Source organism: Corvus brachyrhynchos, unplaced genomic scaffold, assembly GCF_000691975.1.
Source record: "Corvus brachyrhynchos isolate BGI_N302 unplaced genomic scaffold, ASM69197v1 scaffold3, whole genome shotgun sequence".
Classification (NCBI taxonomy): Eukaryota; Metazoa; Chordata; class Aves; order Passeriformes; family Corvidae; genus Corvus; species Corvus brachyrhynchos.
Genome location: NW_008237619.1, coordinates 11044903 through 11063784, shown reverse-complemented (window position 1 = coordinate 11063784; position 18882 = coordinate 11044903). Strand labels below are relative to the sequence as shown.

Below are 18882 nucleotides of genomic sequence, written 5' to 3'. Positions count from 1 at the left end.
ATGATGCAAGGAAACCCCTTGAGACAGACTGACTGCCCCAACACCGTGGCACAGGAACACAAAGCCAGCGTGGGAGGCTCAGCAGGCTGCACTGCAACGGAGAGACCTTTCAGGTTACCCCAGATGTGTGCATTATATCATCCCCAGAGTGTTTTCCTGCATTGCAAATGCCCCCATGGAACTGCTCACACACACAAAAAAACAAAACCAAAAACTTTGAACTGCACAGTATGAGCAACAAGTTACAGGCAGACTGTGCCAAACCCGAGAAATTCTGGTTTTGTTACAACTGCAGTTCTAGGTTACCAGTTTTTAAATTACATGGTTTCCTGCATAATCTGAAAGGTACTGAGCCACTTGAGACCCAGGGAACTGAGGTGTGTGTACAGCACCACCTCCTGTGGGAAGTTTTACTCACTGTACTTCCAGTGATGTAAGGCCTTTATGACTGATTTTTAATTTGCCTTCACCTCTTTAAAGAGGGACATAAACTGTGAAGTCTGGTAGCCACAATACCTTGTATCACTACTTTGATTAAAAACAATTCCAGGAATGATCAGTTTTAAGGAAACTTGTTTTGTCTAGAGAATGATGATTCATCAGATCCAATGGTTTGCAAGCTTCTATTTCAACAAGATATTTATCAGAAATGTTCCTCAGGTCAAAGACGGTGAGTTGAGAAACAGAATCATCTTTCACTGCATGTACATGACACATCTCTCGTCTGCTAAACAGAGCAGTTCCTTGGCATATAAAATATACATGTTCCAGTCCTGGCTCTACCTGACTCAGAAGGAACGTGAAAGCAGGTGAGTACTGTAATTGCTTGCTCCAAATAGGACCTGCTTCATATAAAGCAAAAAAAACTTGACCAGAGGTAGAGCTCTACCTGCTTTGGATGTGGAAAACAAATGCAACCCCCTGCTCTGAATGAATGTCCTACACATCATCAGCTGCTGGTTGAACCTTCAATCATGAAACTGCATCATCTCACAAATACTCCACCGCTATCAGTCTCCCTTCTCTACTTCCTCCTTTCTTCCCTCTCCTCATTAAAATGGGAAACCGATAACAAGGCTGAGAAAACTGACTGTTCTGAGCTATTTTTGTCTATCCATTGTCACTTGTAAAAATATATTTTGTACTGATAAGAGGACACACAAGTATATTAAGTGAACGACAGTAAGTGCCTGACCCAGTAAGTGAAACAACTCATCTAAGAGATTTCAGGGCAATATTCACACTCCTCCTGTATCACTAAACTAGGAATAAAAAGAGCACTTACAGCTCTACAACTGAAAACATACAGATTTTTCTATTGTGACCAGTCCCATTTAAGACTCAACTGCATCTCCCCTCCTCTCTTGAGCCAAAGTTAGTTATTCATTAATTCTGATATACTTTAGTCACAGCCTAAAATGTGAAGCAGAACAAAGACAGGAGTTAAGGGTCATACTGGTGGGAGCAAGTGCTCGTATTTGCTTTTGGGGTTGGTTTGTTTGTTTGAGGGGGATTTAAGATTAAAAGTGAACTTTCCTTTTTTCAGGTCCCTGGAAAAGAGGTCTAAGAGAAAAACACTGAAAAACTGCTGTACTACATTATTTAAATATAGTGTTCTAAACTAGGTGCACAAGCTGACCCTTATTTAGTTAATTAGTCCTTGCTGTTCCCAAGACACTGTTGTCCTGTCTCCTTTCACCAAGTACTCCTTGGTCACGATTTTTGGGAGAAAGGTCATAACCTTGCACTTCCTAGAGACAGTCAATGAAGTGCAAAACACCAGTGTCACCTAGAGTTTGGCTATTCAGGAAGCATTTTATCTAATCTTCAATTACCTATCTCATCTCCTCTAAGAAGTCTCCATTTGTGGACAATGAGACAGCAGCTGCAATTGCAAATTCTTCAAATTTCAGCTAGATCTGAAACTGGGTGATGAAAACTGCAGAGAAGGGTGGAGAAATCTTAAGATAAGCAGTGTCTGGCACTAAAGATACCCGAGTTCTAGGACAGCACCAGTGTGTTCCCTTCTACACAGAAACACACTTCTGTTGTGCTTCCATAAACACTATGCATTCAAGGCCTGTCATAGAATACTTGGTCAACCAGGGATCTCCCCTCTCCATTTCCATTTGGTTCTGGAAGTTCAAAAGCTACAAAACCAATTAACACACAAACAAACCTATTCGGCTTCCTATCCACAAAGTGTCAGCAGCTGCAGTCCCTCCATGTTTCCTCCAGGATGCCTTGGGCACTGCAGGCCCTGCACACACCCTGTGTGCACACAGGATACACGGCCACAGCAGCAGTCAGGACTGTGGCAAGAACACCTAATAAGCTGCTCTAGCACTAACAGTGTAAATACTCCACACACCAACCAACAGATACAACCAAGGCTTTCTTTGTACAGACCCACTGCGCTCAATTCAAAGGATCCACTGCTTTATTTACTCACTAAAGAACATTGAGCGATGTCTTTTGCGACTGCTGGCTTAACCTGGGCTGTTACAGAAGAAACTACAGACTGATGAAGAGCCATATTCTACATACAATTATGCCTACGGTAAAAAAAGATCTTAGCTCCCTCTCCCAAAAAAGTACAATCAATAAACAACTGTTAAAATTATCAGACTGCAACAGGAACTGCAAGGCATGTAGTCAGAGTAATACTAGATCAAGAACTTCACTTATGATTGAGCTGCAGGATTAAAAGGACAAACACACGTAATGGGGACCTCAAGAAAGAATGCCAGCCTCAGTTTTTGTTTTGGACCAGCAGTTCTTGCCTCACTTACAGTAGCTCTGAACTCAATTTAAACAACTGGCAAAATCCGCTTTGCATCAATGTAATGTGACAGACTGTGGACACGAGAGAGAGAGACAGAAAATTCTGATGGAGTACTAAACTGTTCTTTGAGTGTTTGCCTGTTTAACTTTTCCCTTACAGCCTATGCCTTTTGCTCTGCTGCCACTGGAAAGCCATGGCTGAGGAACTTCAGGCATGTGGTGAAAAATGTGTTTGCTTGTTTAAACCCTGAGGGAACAAACTAAAAGTTGTCAACTTGCAATGACATCTTGAAAACGCTCAAAAAAGCTGCAACTTTGTTTATACTGGTTGCCATTCTCCGTGTTGAATTTCACTAGTCCGCGCCACAAACCAGATGTGATGTCCTAGCAAAAGCACTTTAACCCACAGGTTATTTTGTGGAGGGAGATGGTGATGCAGTTAGCTCTTCCTCACTCCCCTATGACACCACCATTTTGGCAATGTATAATTACCTAAGTAGGACAACTCTTGCTGCTCCATGGTTCTGCTATAGCCTGACAGCAAAACACTCACAAATATGTATAGACAGTAAAATGCAAGCTGTGCATGCACTGGAAAACCATCTCCATTGACACAGAGATCCATCCAACATTACACATCACTTCAATCCCCTGCTATGGACCTTAGTTTTGTGGCACAGAATTAAGTAAATGAGCTTGTTCTGGTTTTCATAGTGAGTACTTCTGTCTCTACAAATTCCCTTAATTTAACATTTTCTCATTTTATTGGACTTTAATGAGAGCATACAAAGCCAAAATCAGATAATAATTAGTAAGTTAATATAAAACACAGGAAATATCAACTGATGTACATAAGTATGACTGTCTACAAACATACCTGGGCCCCATCTGGAGAATTTGAATCCCTAGTGCCTGTAATTATTCCAAGCTCATTGTAGAGACAATCTAGATCAGGAATCATAGTGGTCATCCAAGAAAGGGCTAAGAAAATGTCCCTGCAGAAGCACTGTTAGGTGCTGATATTCAGTCCCAAGGACACATTCAGAAAAAGAGAAGGCTCTTGAGTTTCATTACATCGAATACTTCATTATACTATATTAATTCAAGAAAACTGCATGGATGAATTTTTTTACAGAGAATTAACTGAGTTAAATGCCCTTAATAAACTCTCTCCTTTTGTGTCTAGTCTGGTCTACAGCACAGCTACTCCACACAGAAAATACTTACTGGCTTAAAACAGCATCAAGAAAAGCATTTCATTTGACAGCTTCCTGTGATATATGAGAACATGTTTGTCTAGCAAGCCTTACCTCTAAAAGTCCATCCTCAGGCAGGTCTGTGCAGTGAACAGCATTCTGAATCTTGTCCTTGCCAAAGACAGCACGCAGAGTTCCAGGTCGGAGGTGACGGGCTAGTGCCTATTGAACACAAGCAAACCAGAAGACCTTTGTGAACTATACTGTTCGTTTGTATCATGGATGCAAGAGAATCTCATAAAGCAAAGTAAGATTATGCTATTAAAATATGTGTAGTACACTATAAAAGAAAGCACAGATTGAAAGCAGCCCTCAAGAGAAGGACTTGGGGGTGTTGGTGGATGAGAAGGTTGACATGACTCAGCAACGTGCCAAAAGCAGCGTGGCCAGCAGGACAAGGAAGGTGATTCTCCCCGCCTGCTCCACTCTGGTGAGGCCCCCACCTAGAGTGTTGCACCCAGCTCTGAGGCCCCCAACATAAGAAGAGTGCGGACCTGTTGGAGCAAGTCCAGAGGAGGGCCATGAATGGAGCACCTCTCCCATGAAGGCAGGCTGAGAGAGTTGGGGTTGTTCAGCCTGGACAAGAGAAGGCTCCAGGGAGACCTTAGAGCAACCTTCTGGTACCTAAAGAGAGCTACAAGACAGCTAGAGAGTGACCTTACTAGAACATGTGGTGATAGGACAACGGTGAATGGCTTTAAACTGAACAAGAGCAGGTTTAGAAAAATATTAGGAAGAAATTCTTTACTCTGAGAGTGGTTAGACACTGGGATGGGTTGCCCAGAGCAGCTGTGGGTGCCCAGTCCTTGGAGGTGTTCAAGACTAGCTTAGATAGGGCTCTCAGTAAGCTGGTGTAGTGGAAGTTGTCCCTGGCTGTGGCAGGAGGGGTTGGATTCTGAAGATTGTAGTTGATTCTGAAGATCCCTTCCAACCCAAACTGTTCTATGATTCCATAGAGAAATTCCAACTTGTAATACCCACATAGACAACTGCTTACAAAAACATAACCAAGACTATGAACACCTGCTCGAAATTGGGCTAATCAAGCCACGTTGGGTAGCATACAGGACCCTTAATATTGCAGATGCACCTTCCTGGCACTTGTACTAACACAGATAGTTCTCATGTTAAGATCTTTGCAGCTCTCAAGCACAGGATGTGCTGTCCTTAGCAGACACAAACCTGTTGCCTTGCAGATTGCTTCCCTTAACACTGAGCTACTTGCTTCAGAACCTGACATTTGTGAAGTCCAGCTGCTGAACAACCTCTCAGTCTTCTCCTTTGACTCTGTGACTGGTGCCAACATCTGATCCCCTCTAAGGATCAATCCAGACTCTACATCTTCCTTTGTTCTTTGAAATTAACATTTCAATACTCTTCTGGTCTGCAATGCCAAATACCACCTCAGCCTCTCAGAGGTGTTTTTACTACAGCAGACACTCAGGTCCTCAGATAACATTCCTCCCCTACATCTTTACTGTGGTATTTCTCTCATACAGCAGAGAAGTGCCTTCATCAGCTCTCCCCTCCACCATACTCTTTCTTTCAAGCCACAATGCAGTCCTGTTGTACTTCTCTGCACTATCATCTTCCACTGTTGTCTTTTAACCCCTTTCCTATGCCACTCATGCACTTGGCCTCTCTTCCCAACACCCTGGAGGCTCTTCAAGCCTATCTCACGCACAGTGAAATTAACCCAGTTTTCCCTCCCTAAAACCCTTTGGATGTTCTCCCATGAGTGCCTGTGAGGGGACAGGTGGATGACAAGCTTACACTACAGCTACTAGACAAAGAAAAGAATTCTTTCCTTGCCAACAGACCTCTCATCAGCCCCTTTCTGAACGGGCACTGGGTACATTAGGGTGTAATCACTTTGGAGGTGGCCAGTGGAGTTTCACTGCACCACTCCCTGGTGTTTGTTACAGTGTCACAGCTGGAGGTTACTGTTCCCAAAACTGAGTCATCAAACTGGATTGTCCATGCATTTCTTAACTTTCAGTGTCAAATGGGTTTGAAGTGACTTCATCAGTAGCTCTTCGCTGACCCAGAAAACCTTGCACAGGTACAAATGAGAACCAGTCCGTGATGCACAGTCTCTTCTGGGAATGGCAGTGAATGTTTTAAGCTAGTCCCAAAAGACCTCACAAGAGCATTATCTGACAACACCACCCTTTGCCCACTTTCCAGCTTCACCCATTTGTCATGTCTCACTGGACATTTGGACTTTAAGGGCAAGAACTTCTTATAACTCAGCAAGTCCTAGATATTTTCCTGTCATAACAATTAACCATTATTATGATCTGTTACCCACCTGGAAGACAATTAAACTGCTTTAATGCTTGAAGTGTGTATAACCCAAAACATGGTATGAGAAGTTTCAGTTCCTCATTGTTACTGTGTACATCACAGGTTATACAACATCTTTTGATATGAACGTCAAGGACATTTGACTGACACACTCAACATCAAACGAATTCTGCTTCAGAGGAAAGTTCAAGAGCTCACTTAAAAAAAAAAAGTCCCAAGGAGAAAAAACCCCTCCTCTACATGGTCCTCAATAAAGGCTTGAGATAAGGAAGTCTGCTGGAGAAACAAAAGTCACATGCCAGTTAACTACAGCTATGTGACACTTTAATCAAGCTTTCCTTCAAGCAACTGTTGATTGAAGTAACAACTAGTTGTCAGGAAGCCGACAACAGCACTGGAGCTTTCAAGCATTTTAATGAAAGTTTGGGAATACTAGAAAAAACTATCACGGCTATGAAACCTGTGGAAACAATTCAGAAACAGCTCAAGCCTAAAAAGCTAAACCTTGGCATTTTATATTCTGTTTATTTCCTCTCCATCAAAAACTCTTTTGCTCAAACTGTTCTGTCCTCCAACAGGTCCCAGAAAGGCTGCTTCTTATCAAAATTCCGCAAGATTTTCCTCGACTCATCTTCCTCATCAAACCCACTTTTCTTTTTTTTTTTTTTTCCTTCTCTTCCCTCCTCTTTTGTTTTTTAAAAGCAACTATGGTCTCCCGACTTACCATTTGTCCTAATCTCTCATTTCTACTTCACAACTTCATAACAAAAGACCTCCTGTTTCTTCCTGTGGACTCACACTCCATCATTAACATGGGCAAAAGCTTCTGCTGTTGCACTGTGCAATCTCCTGTTCTTCCTCAGAATTTCAGTGCGGGTTGCTACACATTCTAGCACCCTCCTGAAACCCTTGCACAAAAAGGGACACATTCTGTTCTGCCTGGGGTTTCACTGGGTCAGAAATGCTCAAAAGTAGATCCTTCAACTTACACTGTTAGCACCTGATTAATAGGAATCCAAACAAGCCTTTCTTGCCATTAGTTAACAAACAGGATTAAACAGTCTCTGCTTACGTTTACATTGTCAGAAGAAGTACAATAATTGTAAATTCCAAAGTTTTACTATTCTACTGCTTTCTTACTACACTACTGGGGAAGCATGAAGGAACAAGGCCTCTGTAAAGGATGGCGATACGAAGAGCTGTGCAGCTCATATGTAAGTGTCCTTGTGTATGTATGGCTGGAAATCTAGGGAATGTTTCAGGGAAGAAGAGAGTTCACTACAGAACTTCTTCCTCATAGCAAGTATTAATATACACTCTTCTGGTCCATGACAGGAAGCTTACCAATCATTTTATTTATAGAGCCTCATCTGCAACAAGAAGATACAAATAGTGGGCTTTGGGTTGGTTTTCCCACGCCCCACTTAAACCTTTTTCCTAAGCTTTCAGCTGAGTCTAGTTGCTGGAGTATGCATTTTGTGCAATGATTTTCCGAATTTTTTGGAAGGGGTTGAGAGTGGGACGATGGAGGAGTTAAGAGCAGCTACAGCTCTACCATATGCATGAGAGGAGAGTGGTGTGTGCATGCTGGAGCTTCATGTGCATGTGTAAATGGGGATGACACAAAACTGGCACCTCACACAAGATGACACTGTCTATGGCAAAACAAACCAGGGCTGCTGTACCAAAAGGCTTCATCCTCTTTGGTCTTATTCAGCAGGTTATTTGATTGTCCCTTAAAGCTAGGCTTTGATCCACAGATAGCCCTTTGAAGAGCCTTATCCTGTGCAAGATACAGAAGCATATATTTCATGTTTCTCTTTATCATGTAACTGTGCTCAATGCAACACTGTCTGTATGAAGTACTTAGCACATTTCTAAAATTTTTCTATTTCTACACAAGTGAAAGGAAACAAAAAAGTCACCAATGCCAGTAATATGTCAAAATCAAACTGAAAAAACCATAAACATATTCATAAGCAAAGCTCATTAACTGCTTTTCCTCCAAAAGGCTGGGGTTTTGTCACAGGCTGGATAGAAGTTATACAGAATAGTAACATGTATTCCAGCCAAAACTGCAGATTTCAAGAAAATTTAGCCAAAACTGCAAATTTCAAGGAAATCTGGCCAGCCTTTTTTTTAAGCACTGTCCTGAATACTTAATTGGGTATCTGGAAAGCCTGAAAGGCCACTGAATGGATCAAAATGACACAAAGGAACTTTTACAGCCTAGAACTTTGTTCTTCTTAAACATGAACTAGAACAAAGGAACCTTGAAGATTTACTGGTCCTCTTGAATGAAGCAGAATAAAAATAAGAGTTTGATCACAAACCTCCCTAGTCACAGTGTGCTCACAGGGCAGGTTCTTTCTTTTAGTTTTGCTTTCAGATCAGCAGCATTCAGAGGATCTCTTGGGCTGCAACAGACCGCACAGATCCCTCTACACCCTCAGTAACACAGTTTTCCTATTCTAGCTGAGCCCTGGCTGTGCGCCTGCTCCTCGCTCTTCTTGGCATTCCTCATTCATCACTCTTTCTGAAGGTTTTGTGTTGACTTGGTCTCACCACCTCTGCTTTCCCCACCCTGCCCTCATGAAGCTTTTTCCTTCTGCAGTTCTCCATGCTCTGCTGCCCTCAGGAAAGAGATGGTCCCTCTCTCTCCTTGAGGGTGCCAACTAACCCAGAAGGCAGAGCCAGCCTCAGGCAAACAAGCAAATGCCTTTCTCCTTCTAAGGACCAGCTATGTTCTTGTCAAGAGAACAGAATACCCACTAACTGTGAACAAACAAAATAATGTAAATTCCACCATGTACCTTGGAATTTGTCTGGCTGACCTTTAGGCACTGGAAAGCCTACTGCATCATCTGAGCAAGGCACCTGAGCTTCCTCTGTAGGGCATAAAACCCATCTAAAATAACATCTACAGCACAGCAGTTATGGAAGCTAAGGAAGGATAAGTGCCTCTCTCTTATCATCATGATAGCTCTTCAGGTGGCTCTTATTTTCAGGGCATTTTAGCACCAGTCATATCAAACACTGACGGTTGCAGTAGGGAGCTGGACAAAATACTCATTCCTACAAGCCATCACCAAGAGGTAATACAATAAAAGCAGTACAGTCTTCGTCAAGCAGAACAGGATACTAGACAAGCACCTCCTGTAACCCTGACTGAAGCTACAAACACCTTGACACTACTGTTACTGTGAAAACAACCTCAGCTGATCAGTCCAATAGATCCTTCACAAAAGTTTTCATCCAAAGACAAATGCTGAAGTGTCAAAATGAAATCTGTGGCCACTGGTGACCTTGTGCATGAAGCTTGCTTTAGCTTGCTTCACATGTTTTCTTTGCAGCTCACACTCCCTCCAAACTCTAGCCAACCACAGGTGTGCTTCCCCATTAGTTACCTCAGCTGTGCCCTGGTTTATGTCTCTCAGTTTCATGCAATAGGCCACTTGGTAATCAACATCAGCTGCTGTAGAACACAACAATTTTCTACTTCTGCAGCAATTCAAGGTCCAGTTCATCACCCCTAAATGCAGTACTAACCCTTCTGTCCATATTACAGAGAAAAATTACGTAAGATGGTGGTGCTGTTGCCACTGTAAAAACTTGAACTGGGGAAGAGTCTTGCCTTGAAACCTGCGGTCTGCCTGTAGAAAGGTACTTCATAAAGTTTCTAAATACAAAACCAGGTCAGTGTTAAAGAGCATGCAAGAGGCTTCCTTCAGCTTACATTTCACAAACCAATCCAGAACAGAAGTCACTTGTTGACAGTGACATGTTTTCTCTTTGTGTTCCACATGAGCTGCAGCAACGTCATGTACAAATACAGAGTCAGTATCAAAGGCTGTATGCAGACTTCAAGGGAGTCAGTGTTACCTGAAAGTGCTTTTGTACTTTCCACATATCACCAAAAAAAAAAAAAAAAAAAACAAGCCAAAACAACCTCTGTTAAACACACACACAAAACTCTCCTCGTCTTTATCACAAAACAAACTCAAGAACGGTTGCATTTCAAGTCTTTATAATATTAAGCCTAACCTTGTCTCCCCTTAGCACTGTGCACTTCACCTAGACTTCCAGGCTGTCTTCTCCTGGCTGATGGTAGAATAGATCACTTACTGTCCATTGTGACAAGGTTCTCATACCTTTAACTGAGCCAAGTCTGTGTGCACGTAATTCTGTACTGCAAAGACCATGGCTGTAAAGGTTTGTTCAGCAAATGAATTGATCTGATCCAGGCAACAGCAGTCAAATTTTCAATTGCAAGGCCTATAAAAAGTCCATCTGAGGCGCAACTCCTTCCAAAACCAAACAGTTTTGCAACAGTAGCAATTACTCAAACCATAGTTTATTTTATTATGTAAGCCTACTCTGGTCTGAGTAAAAAAAAAAAAAATCCATCTACTTTTCTGTTTATTTTAAAGTCAGCCAACCTCTGAACTACCAGTCTGAAGCCCTGTATCTTTGGAAGTTTTGTTAACAGACCTAAAATTATCTTCCATACTCCAGTGCTGGCAGTTTTCTGGAAGCTCACAAGCCTGTACAAGTTGTTACACTGTCTCCTTCTCACCCTCCATCCCCTCAGGCACTTTGATTCTCTCTGTTTCACTCCCACGCGTTCCCTACCACTCCTCCTCCCTGGCAGCCCAAAGGTTCTGCACCAGCTCTCTGCAGGTTCTCTGCTGTGGGCAGCAAGCGTGGCACATTTGCCAGCCTGAGATGGTATTTTCACTGGTCTTGGTGCTTCTGGTTGGTGTTTAAGTGATTCTAATGATAAGTGCCCTGCTCAGAAAGTTTGTGTGCCTATCTGCTATTGCCAATGTGCTGAAATTGGGCAGCCGCATGCCTGAGTTAAGTGCAAATTGGACTGGATGGTGAAGCCTTGAAGATAATTGAAATACAAAATAGGAATAAAGATAAAATATCCAGCTATCTTGTCCCATTATCTGGGTGCCATAAGCAATATTTATGTTACCGGACAAGCTGCAACAGGAAGCATTTAACAACTGAAAAGCAACTAACCCCGCAAGACAGCAGAACACACAGTGTGACTGTAAATTTCATTATTAGATGCTGTAAGTTTTACAGGTGAGATGGTCCTACTGGTGCTTTTCTAGTGCCTTCCAAAGCACCCACAATATCATCCATTTATTAATTCACCTGTAAAACAAGGACAAAAACATACCAGGCTGCAAAAGATATTTTGAGATTTTACTAATTCACATTAGCAAAGTATGTGAAGAGCCTCCAGTAAAAGTCACTATGAAGTTGAAAGACATTATTTTTAGTCTGCAAATATTTTGGCCAATTTTTCTCAAGTAAGAACAAGAATAATTATAAATTACATTTTCTTCTGAATTTTTTTGAGATTAGATTCTACATCTGCAAAGCAGTCCAGGTATTGGAGCTTTACACTTTGAAAAGTAGAAAAAAACACTTCGAAATTCTATTTTGAATTTGAGACCTCCCAAGCTGAACCAATTTTGGACCATCCACTTTAGCAGGAGATGGAGATGGATTGACAGATAAAACTCACATGACTGCTGCAAACCCTGGAGATCCTTTTCATTTGATTCTTAGCATGGGAGAGACCTTTCTCTTCCATTCTGTGCCCTAAAGCCTCTCCAGTGCAACCTTGGAGGCAGCAGTGTTGCCATCTTCCCACACAGGTGTGAGCAGCCCTGTTCTGACAGAAGGAATCACACATTATTGGTGTTACAACTTGTCCTGGGTTGCAGTGTATTCTATTACCATCCTCAGGAGCTGTTGAAACCAGGTGGGGCAGTGTTTCCTTGCCTCCTCCCCCCAGACTATCTTTCTGTTAATTGCCCATCATTGTCCTGCCGCCTGACTCAGAGAGAACTCCCTCCGGACTATCTTCTGTTAATGAGCCTAATCAACACTTGGCCTCGTGACTCATCACCCCATTGTGAGATGCTCCACCCAGAGGGAGGAACCAAGCATTCAATCCTGGATATAATCTGAGATTCTGAAGACCAGAGACAACCTTTCTACTGGATTTCCAGAGGACAAGAGTTACACAGCCACCACTGGACCCTCTGAGGAAGAGCAGACCCTTTTTTCTACAGGATCACCGCTTCAGGAGGACTGCAGCCACTATTCTACCAGACTGCTACCACCACCCTGCCTAACAGGGACTCAGGTTGTATCTTGACTCTGTCAGTTTGAATCAGTGTTTTCTTTTAGCTTTTTTTTTTTTTTTTCTTTTTTTTTAATTTCCCCTTTAAATTTTATTCTGACTTGGTGCCTCCCACTGGTTTGTTTTCAAACTAGTACACAACTGTTTTTTAAAAGCCCCTGCCCTGTTCAGGACTAGCTGTATTAGCCAGTGTGCCTATACACACTAACAGATGGTTCTTGGCCTGGAAAGCTTATAGGAAGAGACCCAAAGAACAGAAGATAGCAGAAAGGACCCCATTTTAGGGAGTAGGAAATCAAGACAGTGAGACAGTAATTTTCTAGGGGCACAAAAGAAATACATATTTCACAAGAATCACAAGTTCAGTGTGTAACTTTTAGCTCAGATCTTTAAAATCCTCGATCAGTTCCTCAACTGTTCTTTCTCCTTGATGTAATGCTGCTTTAATTCTTGGGTAGCACTCTGATGATAAGCCACGGTCTGCAGAACTCGGACCATACCATGTCACCTATGGGAACTTGAGAGCTGCCATGGGAACATGAAGAACTGCTGCTCATCCATCTTCCACCCTGATCATGTTCTAGTCCCTTCATGTGGGAAGTCAATAAAAGCAGAGAAAGGAAAAACTTCTTATTAGGAATGTTCAAGGGAAGTCCCATGTACACATCAGATGCAGTCTATCATACTGTAAGTGAAAGAAGCTGATAAAAATGCGGCTCAGGTGGCCCTGCAGCAGAGCAGAGAATGTCAGCCTGAATCAAACACACCAGCAAGCAGCACACCAAATTATTCAGCAAGTTCACAGAAATTGAATTAATCATTTTTTATCCAGCTTCTAAAATGCTTTTGTTTAGTTAACAATATTCCCCAGGCAATGAGACCAGTGATACATACTGAAAACTATTGCTGCAGTTTTTCTCACAACTACACTATGGTTGTCAGCAGCTGATGAGAGGAGGAAGAATAATAACAACAACAATACCCATCATCATATTAAATGCAAAACCAGACTACCCCTTTTTGTTACAGAAGGGAAGGCTTAGGCCACAGTATTTGTTTTCAGCCACTTTGAAGCCTTCATTAATGTAGTTCAAGCAGCAAATAACTGCAAATACAGAATCACAGAATAAGCTGTCTTGGAAAGGAACCACAAGGATTGTCAGTCCAACTCCTGACCCAGCACAGAACACTCCAGGAGTCACACCATGTGTCCAAGACCATTGTCCAAATGCCTCGAGCTCTGTCAAGCTTGGTGCTTCCCTGGGGAGCCTGTTCCAGTGCCCAACCACTCTCTGGGGGAAGAACCTTTTTCTAATATCCAACCTAAACTCCCCCTGACACAACTTCAGGCTGTTCCCTCAGGCCCTGTCACTGGTCACCACAGAGAAGAGATCAGTGTCTGCCCTTCCTTTTCCCCTCATGAGGATGTTGTAACTGCAGTGAGGTCTCCCCTCAGTCTCCTCCAGGCTGAACACACCAAGTGACCTCAGCTCCTCATATGGCTTCCCCTCAAGGCCCTTCTCCATCTTGTATTGTGGCTCCCAAAGCTGTCCCCAGCACTCGAGGTGAGGCTGCCCCAGTGCAGAGCAGAGCAGGACAATCCCCTCCCTTGCCCGGCTGGCGATGCTGTGCCTGATGCCCCCCAGGACAGGGTTGGCCCTCCTGGCTGCCAGGGCACTGCTGACTCAGATTCAGCTTTCCATTGACCAGGACCCCCACGTCCTTTTCCATGGCACTGCTCTCCAGCATCTCATTCCCCAGTCTGTCCATAAATCCAGGGTTGCCCCATCCCAGGTACAGCATTTGGCACTTTCTCTTGTTCAACTTCATATAGTTGGTGACTGCCCAGCCTTTGAATTTATCGAGGTCTCTTTTTGGGGTCTCTGCCTTTGGGAGAGTCAACAGCTCCTCCCAGTTTAGTATTATCTGCAGATTTGCTTAGTGTCCCTTCCAGCCCTGCATCCAAGTCATTTATGAAGATGCTGAAGAGCACAGGGCCAAGGATGGAGTCCTGCAGAACCCCACCAGTGACAGGTCACCAGTCTGATGTCACTCCATTCACTGTAACCCTTTGTGCCCGACCTGTGAGCCAGTTGCTCACCCATCACATGATGTGTTTATCCAGCTGTGAACTTGGCACTTTCTCCAAAAAGGATCCTGTGAGAGACAGTGTCGAAAACTTTACTGAAATCCAAAATACTACATCAACTGGCTTCCCCATATCAATTGGATGGGTCACCTTGTCATAAAAGGAAATCAGGTTTGATAAGCAGGACCTTCCTCTCACAAAGTCGTGCTGGCTATGACCGATGACTGCATTGTCTTTCAGATGTTTTTCAATACCTCCCAGAATAATCTCCGTAACTCCAATTTCTCTCATATAACAATTTACCATCAAGACTACTTAAGATACACTGTGATCTGCAGCTCCTTTTCTGTTTGGCTATTACTAGGCTTTACCATCAATGTATTGACCAAGCAGAGCCTGAATAAGAAGTCCTCTGGGATAAGAAAAAAAGAAAAGTAAGCCATGCACTTCCGGGAATTGACTATTTACTCATAATATGCTGACTGAAAAACTTGAGACCTTCTGGGACATTTACAGTCAACTTCAGGATACTCACAATAACAACATCATCATGGTTATGTGGAAAAGTTAAGTGTTCTACCTTTTGCTACATGGTTATAACTTTCTCTATTGCACAACTTCATCAAGCAGCTTTGTGTGTTGATTCTTGCTAACTGCCCTCTACAGAGCTCTAGAAAAAGCCCTTGCAGCCTGTTCTACCACATTCTACCTTGCTTTTCTTAAAAATTCTACCTTTGTTATTTTCCTAGCATTTTTTTAAAATGAAATATCATTCATATTACTTCATAACTTGCAGTATTTGCAACAGCACTACATAATCAATATGTTCCAACCAGAGGCTGGGACGAATTCAAGTGAAGGACAAGGCTATCTACAGTCGACAAAAACCTGAGTCAGGCATGTAAGCAAATGCTCTTAATCTATTCAAATCAAGGATTCTACAAATACACAAGGTCACCATGACCAGAATGCTAAGAAACTAAAGAAGGAGAAAATAGTTGTTTAGTGCAGTAACAGTGTAATTTTCTTTCCCAGACAGAGTGACCTCGAAACTTGCCCTGTCTTTTGGAAACACTGCTCCTGTTTTGCGACGAACAACTGAAGCTGTAAGGTTTTTTTGGTTCTTTTTCTAATGTTTCTTTTCTGGTATTTTTATTTTATATATTCAAAAACATTGCCGTCCAAGGTAAAAGAGTGATTTGCTGTCTGCTGTAACCAAACAGAACACACGGGAAGCAAAGAAAACAGCCATGTAGACTGAAGTAACCCAGAACCATAATATTCTCAAAAAGGCTCTTACCTAGTGCCTTTATGGACTGAATATATTAATTAATCTAGTCTCAGAAACCTCAGAAGCTACAGCAGAACCTTAAATAGAACAGTCCAAAGGAAAAAGGAGAGAGGAGAAAAATACTCAAAAAATGAAAAGAAAGGGAATCACCAAGGAATGCAGACATCCTCTGAGTGCAGCAGAACACCACAACCTAAAAATTCTGATGATCAGCTATTTGTATTGCTGACAAAGACTGTTTTCATGAGGGGGATATACTCTTATTTTTAAACAGTACTAAAACCCTCCCACAGGCCAGGTAAATCACATTGTAATCCAGTGCAGCTGTGAGAAAGAAGCCCTGGAGAGAACCCTGCAGGCTACCTTTGATCAACCTAGCAGTGTAAAATTACACTGTATATTTGTCTATACTAGGCTGGTATCACACGATCAGCTGCTATGTTAGAAGCCTACCTCTTTCCCTGTAGTGGGAAACAAAACTTTTCCCTTTAATCCGTCTGAGATACGTAAGCAGAGATACAACAAAGACATGGTATTTTGAAATGTATTGATTTAGTGTTATTTAAACACAAAACAAGCAAATGCCAAAAGAATCTAGGCCAGCACTTCTAAAACTTTGTGTGGTCACTTTTAAAATAAAATAGGAGCCATCAGTACGAGATACTAAATCTGTAACACCTGAAGCATGGCATTTATTCAAAGTTTGGAGAGAACATTACCAGGAAGATGCAATGCAAACAGGATGTGGAAGCATTAATTTTGCAGAACAAGACCTGCAGATGGACAGCTGTTACCAAAACTGTGCAATCAGAAAAACCCCACCTCCTCAAGGCTGAATAGACAATTTATGTAACTCACAGCAGTTATAAGAATCTTGTGTTCATCACAGTTGCTTAAAATAACCACTTCTTTAATAACACACACCTACTACTTTGGGATGTGCTCTGAGTGCAAAGGGAGCCCGTATGATTTCTAAGCCAGTCTTTCATTCTTCTTTCCCACCTACCTCGGGATGCAATTAGTCTTTGTGATTTCAGATCAGATTAAATGTCTTCATGTGTCTGCAGAGCTGAACAGTACCAAGGCCTTGACCAAAAAATTTGAGTTTTCTTAAAAAGAAAATATTCTAGGTGCGGCTTAAACCCTTACCAAAACGGCTAGTCCTGTGACACTTTGCAGGGAAAGGCCCAAAAACCTAGCTCCAGGATACCCTGGCACACTAGCCATTCTGGAGAGTAACTAGGAGGTCTCCATGGTAGGTCAGCAAGTCAAGGAAGATCAGCAACCCATGCTGTAAATACTTTGTGGCACAGCGCTGCTCTTGTTCAGTCTCTGGGCTCATGTTAAGCTTCACTCCTATTGCTAAAATAGGGCAAGTTATTCCAGCTTGGAACCAGGCAAGAGGTATCCTGAAAGAAACATGTCAAAGCCAGAGACAGACTGACAAAAGGGAAAGACAGGAATGTAGATGGGAACCCTGAAGCTTCTGAAGTTGATGCTACTTTCCAGGAGGACATATAGAATCTTTGACAAAATGTTAACTTCCTGCAAATGTCCAGAAATCACAGTTGAAAAGGTATCTTGTCATCAGGGGATACTAAAATATTGTAGTGTCAGGTAGCAGAGGAAACTGCAGAAAAACCCCTACTATATAGGCTAGAAGGGCTTTGGTAATCAACTAATTAAAAAAAAAGGCATTGCAGCAACTGGAAATGAGATGCAAATATACTCTCAGTCCTCTCCCAGAGGGCACCAGCACCTTCTCTCCAGAGGATGAAAGCAGCAGACTCTCCAGTATCATGCCACTCTGGTGGCAGTGGGCCTGGTAACAGACAATGCAGTATCTTTTATTAACTATTTTACCTAATTATTCTAATTTGGGATCACTGAACTCAGGTCCAGTGAACTCACATCCAGTATGTATTTAGGCAGCAACAGTTGCATTGATAACACATTCAAGTTCAGTTGCTCTGGAGCCGCAGACAAGGAGTGGCAGATAAAGCGGCTTTTTTCCAACTGTAACCTTGCCAACATGCCTTAATCACACTGGATTTAAAGCAGAGTTAGGTCTTGAGGGCTCTGTCAATATTTAGTCTCCTGATGGAGACTGTCAGTCACCACTAATAACAGCAATTTTCAACACATAAGCACCTAGCCATCAAGAATCAAAGTGAGCCTACAAGCTCCAGCTCCACATGACACTGAACAGCCATCATACGACAGCAACCTTGTAGCAATAACAAGCACATCTAAAGGAAGCCACTTGCAAGGAAAAGGCTCCTCCACTACTACTGCTCTGATTTTTGTTCAAATCTCTGCACAAAGACATATTGCCCTGAGCGGGAAATCCCTCTTCCCATCAAAGGACTGCCCATCACCTGAAAAGAGTGGCTTGGAGAAGAGAGTCTGCAAGAAACAGAGCTCTAAGATGGTCACCTCAAAATTGTAAGCAGATCATGTATCCATGCCACTACAAAGCACACACACACACACACACACGTGGTCAAAGTAAACAGGGCAGCAGGGGTAGGGTGGGTGTCAGGGCCTGCCAGACCTCAGCAGTACATACTCAGAAGCAAAAGAAACATCAGGAGAACTTACTATGAACACTGAATTCATGCCTGTAAAAATTAATTCTTGGATTCTTGACTCTCAGCTGTTCCCAGGGCTACACATAGCTTTGAGAAGAAGAATAAATAATTATCAGTTTTGTTCCTGGTGCAGCCAGTGCAGACTCTGTGCATTTTAAAACTAGGAAAGCAACTCACTGCCACAGGTGTGGTGTTTGGCATCCACACAGACACAGGCTTGCTTCTGTCAAGAAGATGTAATACTTTTGGGGGCAAATTTCAAGTCATACACCAACATACTGACAGTCTAAAACAGTAGTGACAGCTCACAGTTGCAGTCACATTGCAGCTCTGGGTCATTAGAGCACAGCTATCTTAGCACTTCCTTTCTTCTAGATCCCCTGCCTGTGCACAGACAG

General features: G+C 42.5%; 1 protein-coding gene across 1 annotated transcript in view; it reads right to left on the bottom strand.

The window, feature by feature from the left end:
• NME7 (NME/NM23 family member 7) overlaps window positions 1-18882 on the bottom strand; it is a 72626-nt gene that overhangs the window by 11427 nt on the left and 42317 nt on the right. The window contains exon 11 of the mRNA XM_008631903.2: window positions 4095-4202. Within this exon, the coding sequence (XP_008630125.1) occupies window positions 4095-4202 (108 nt within the window). The remainder of the gene's footprint in view (window positions 1-4094; window positions 4203-18882) is intronic.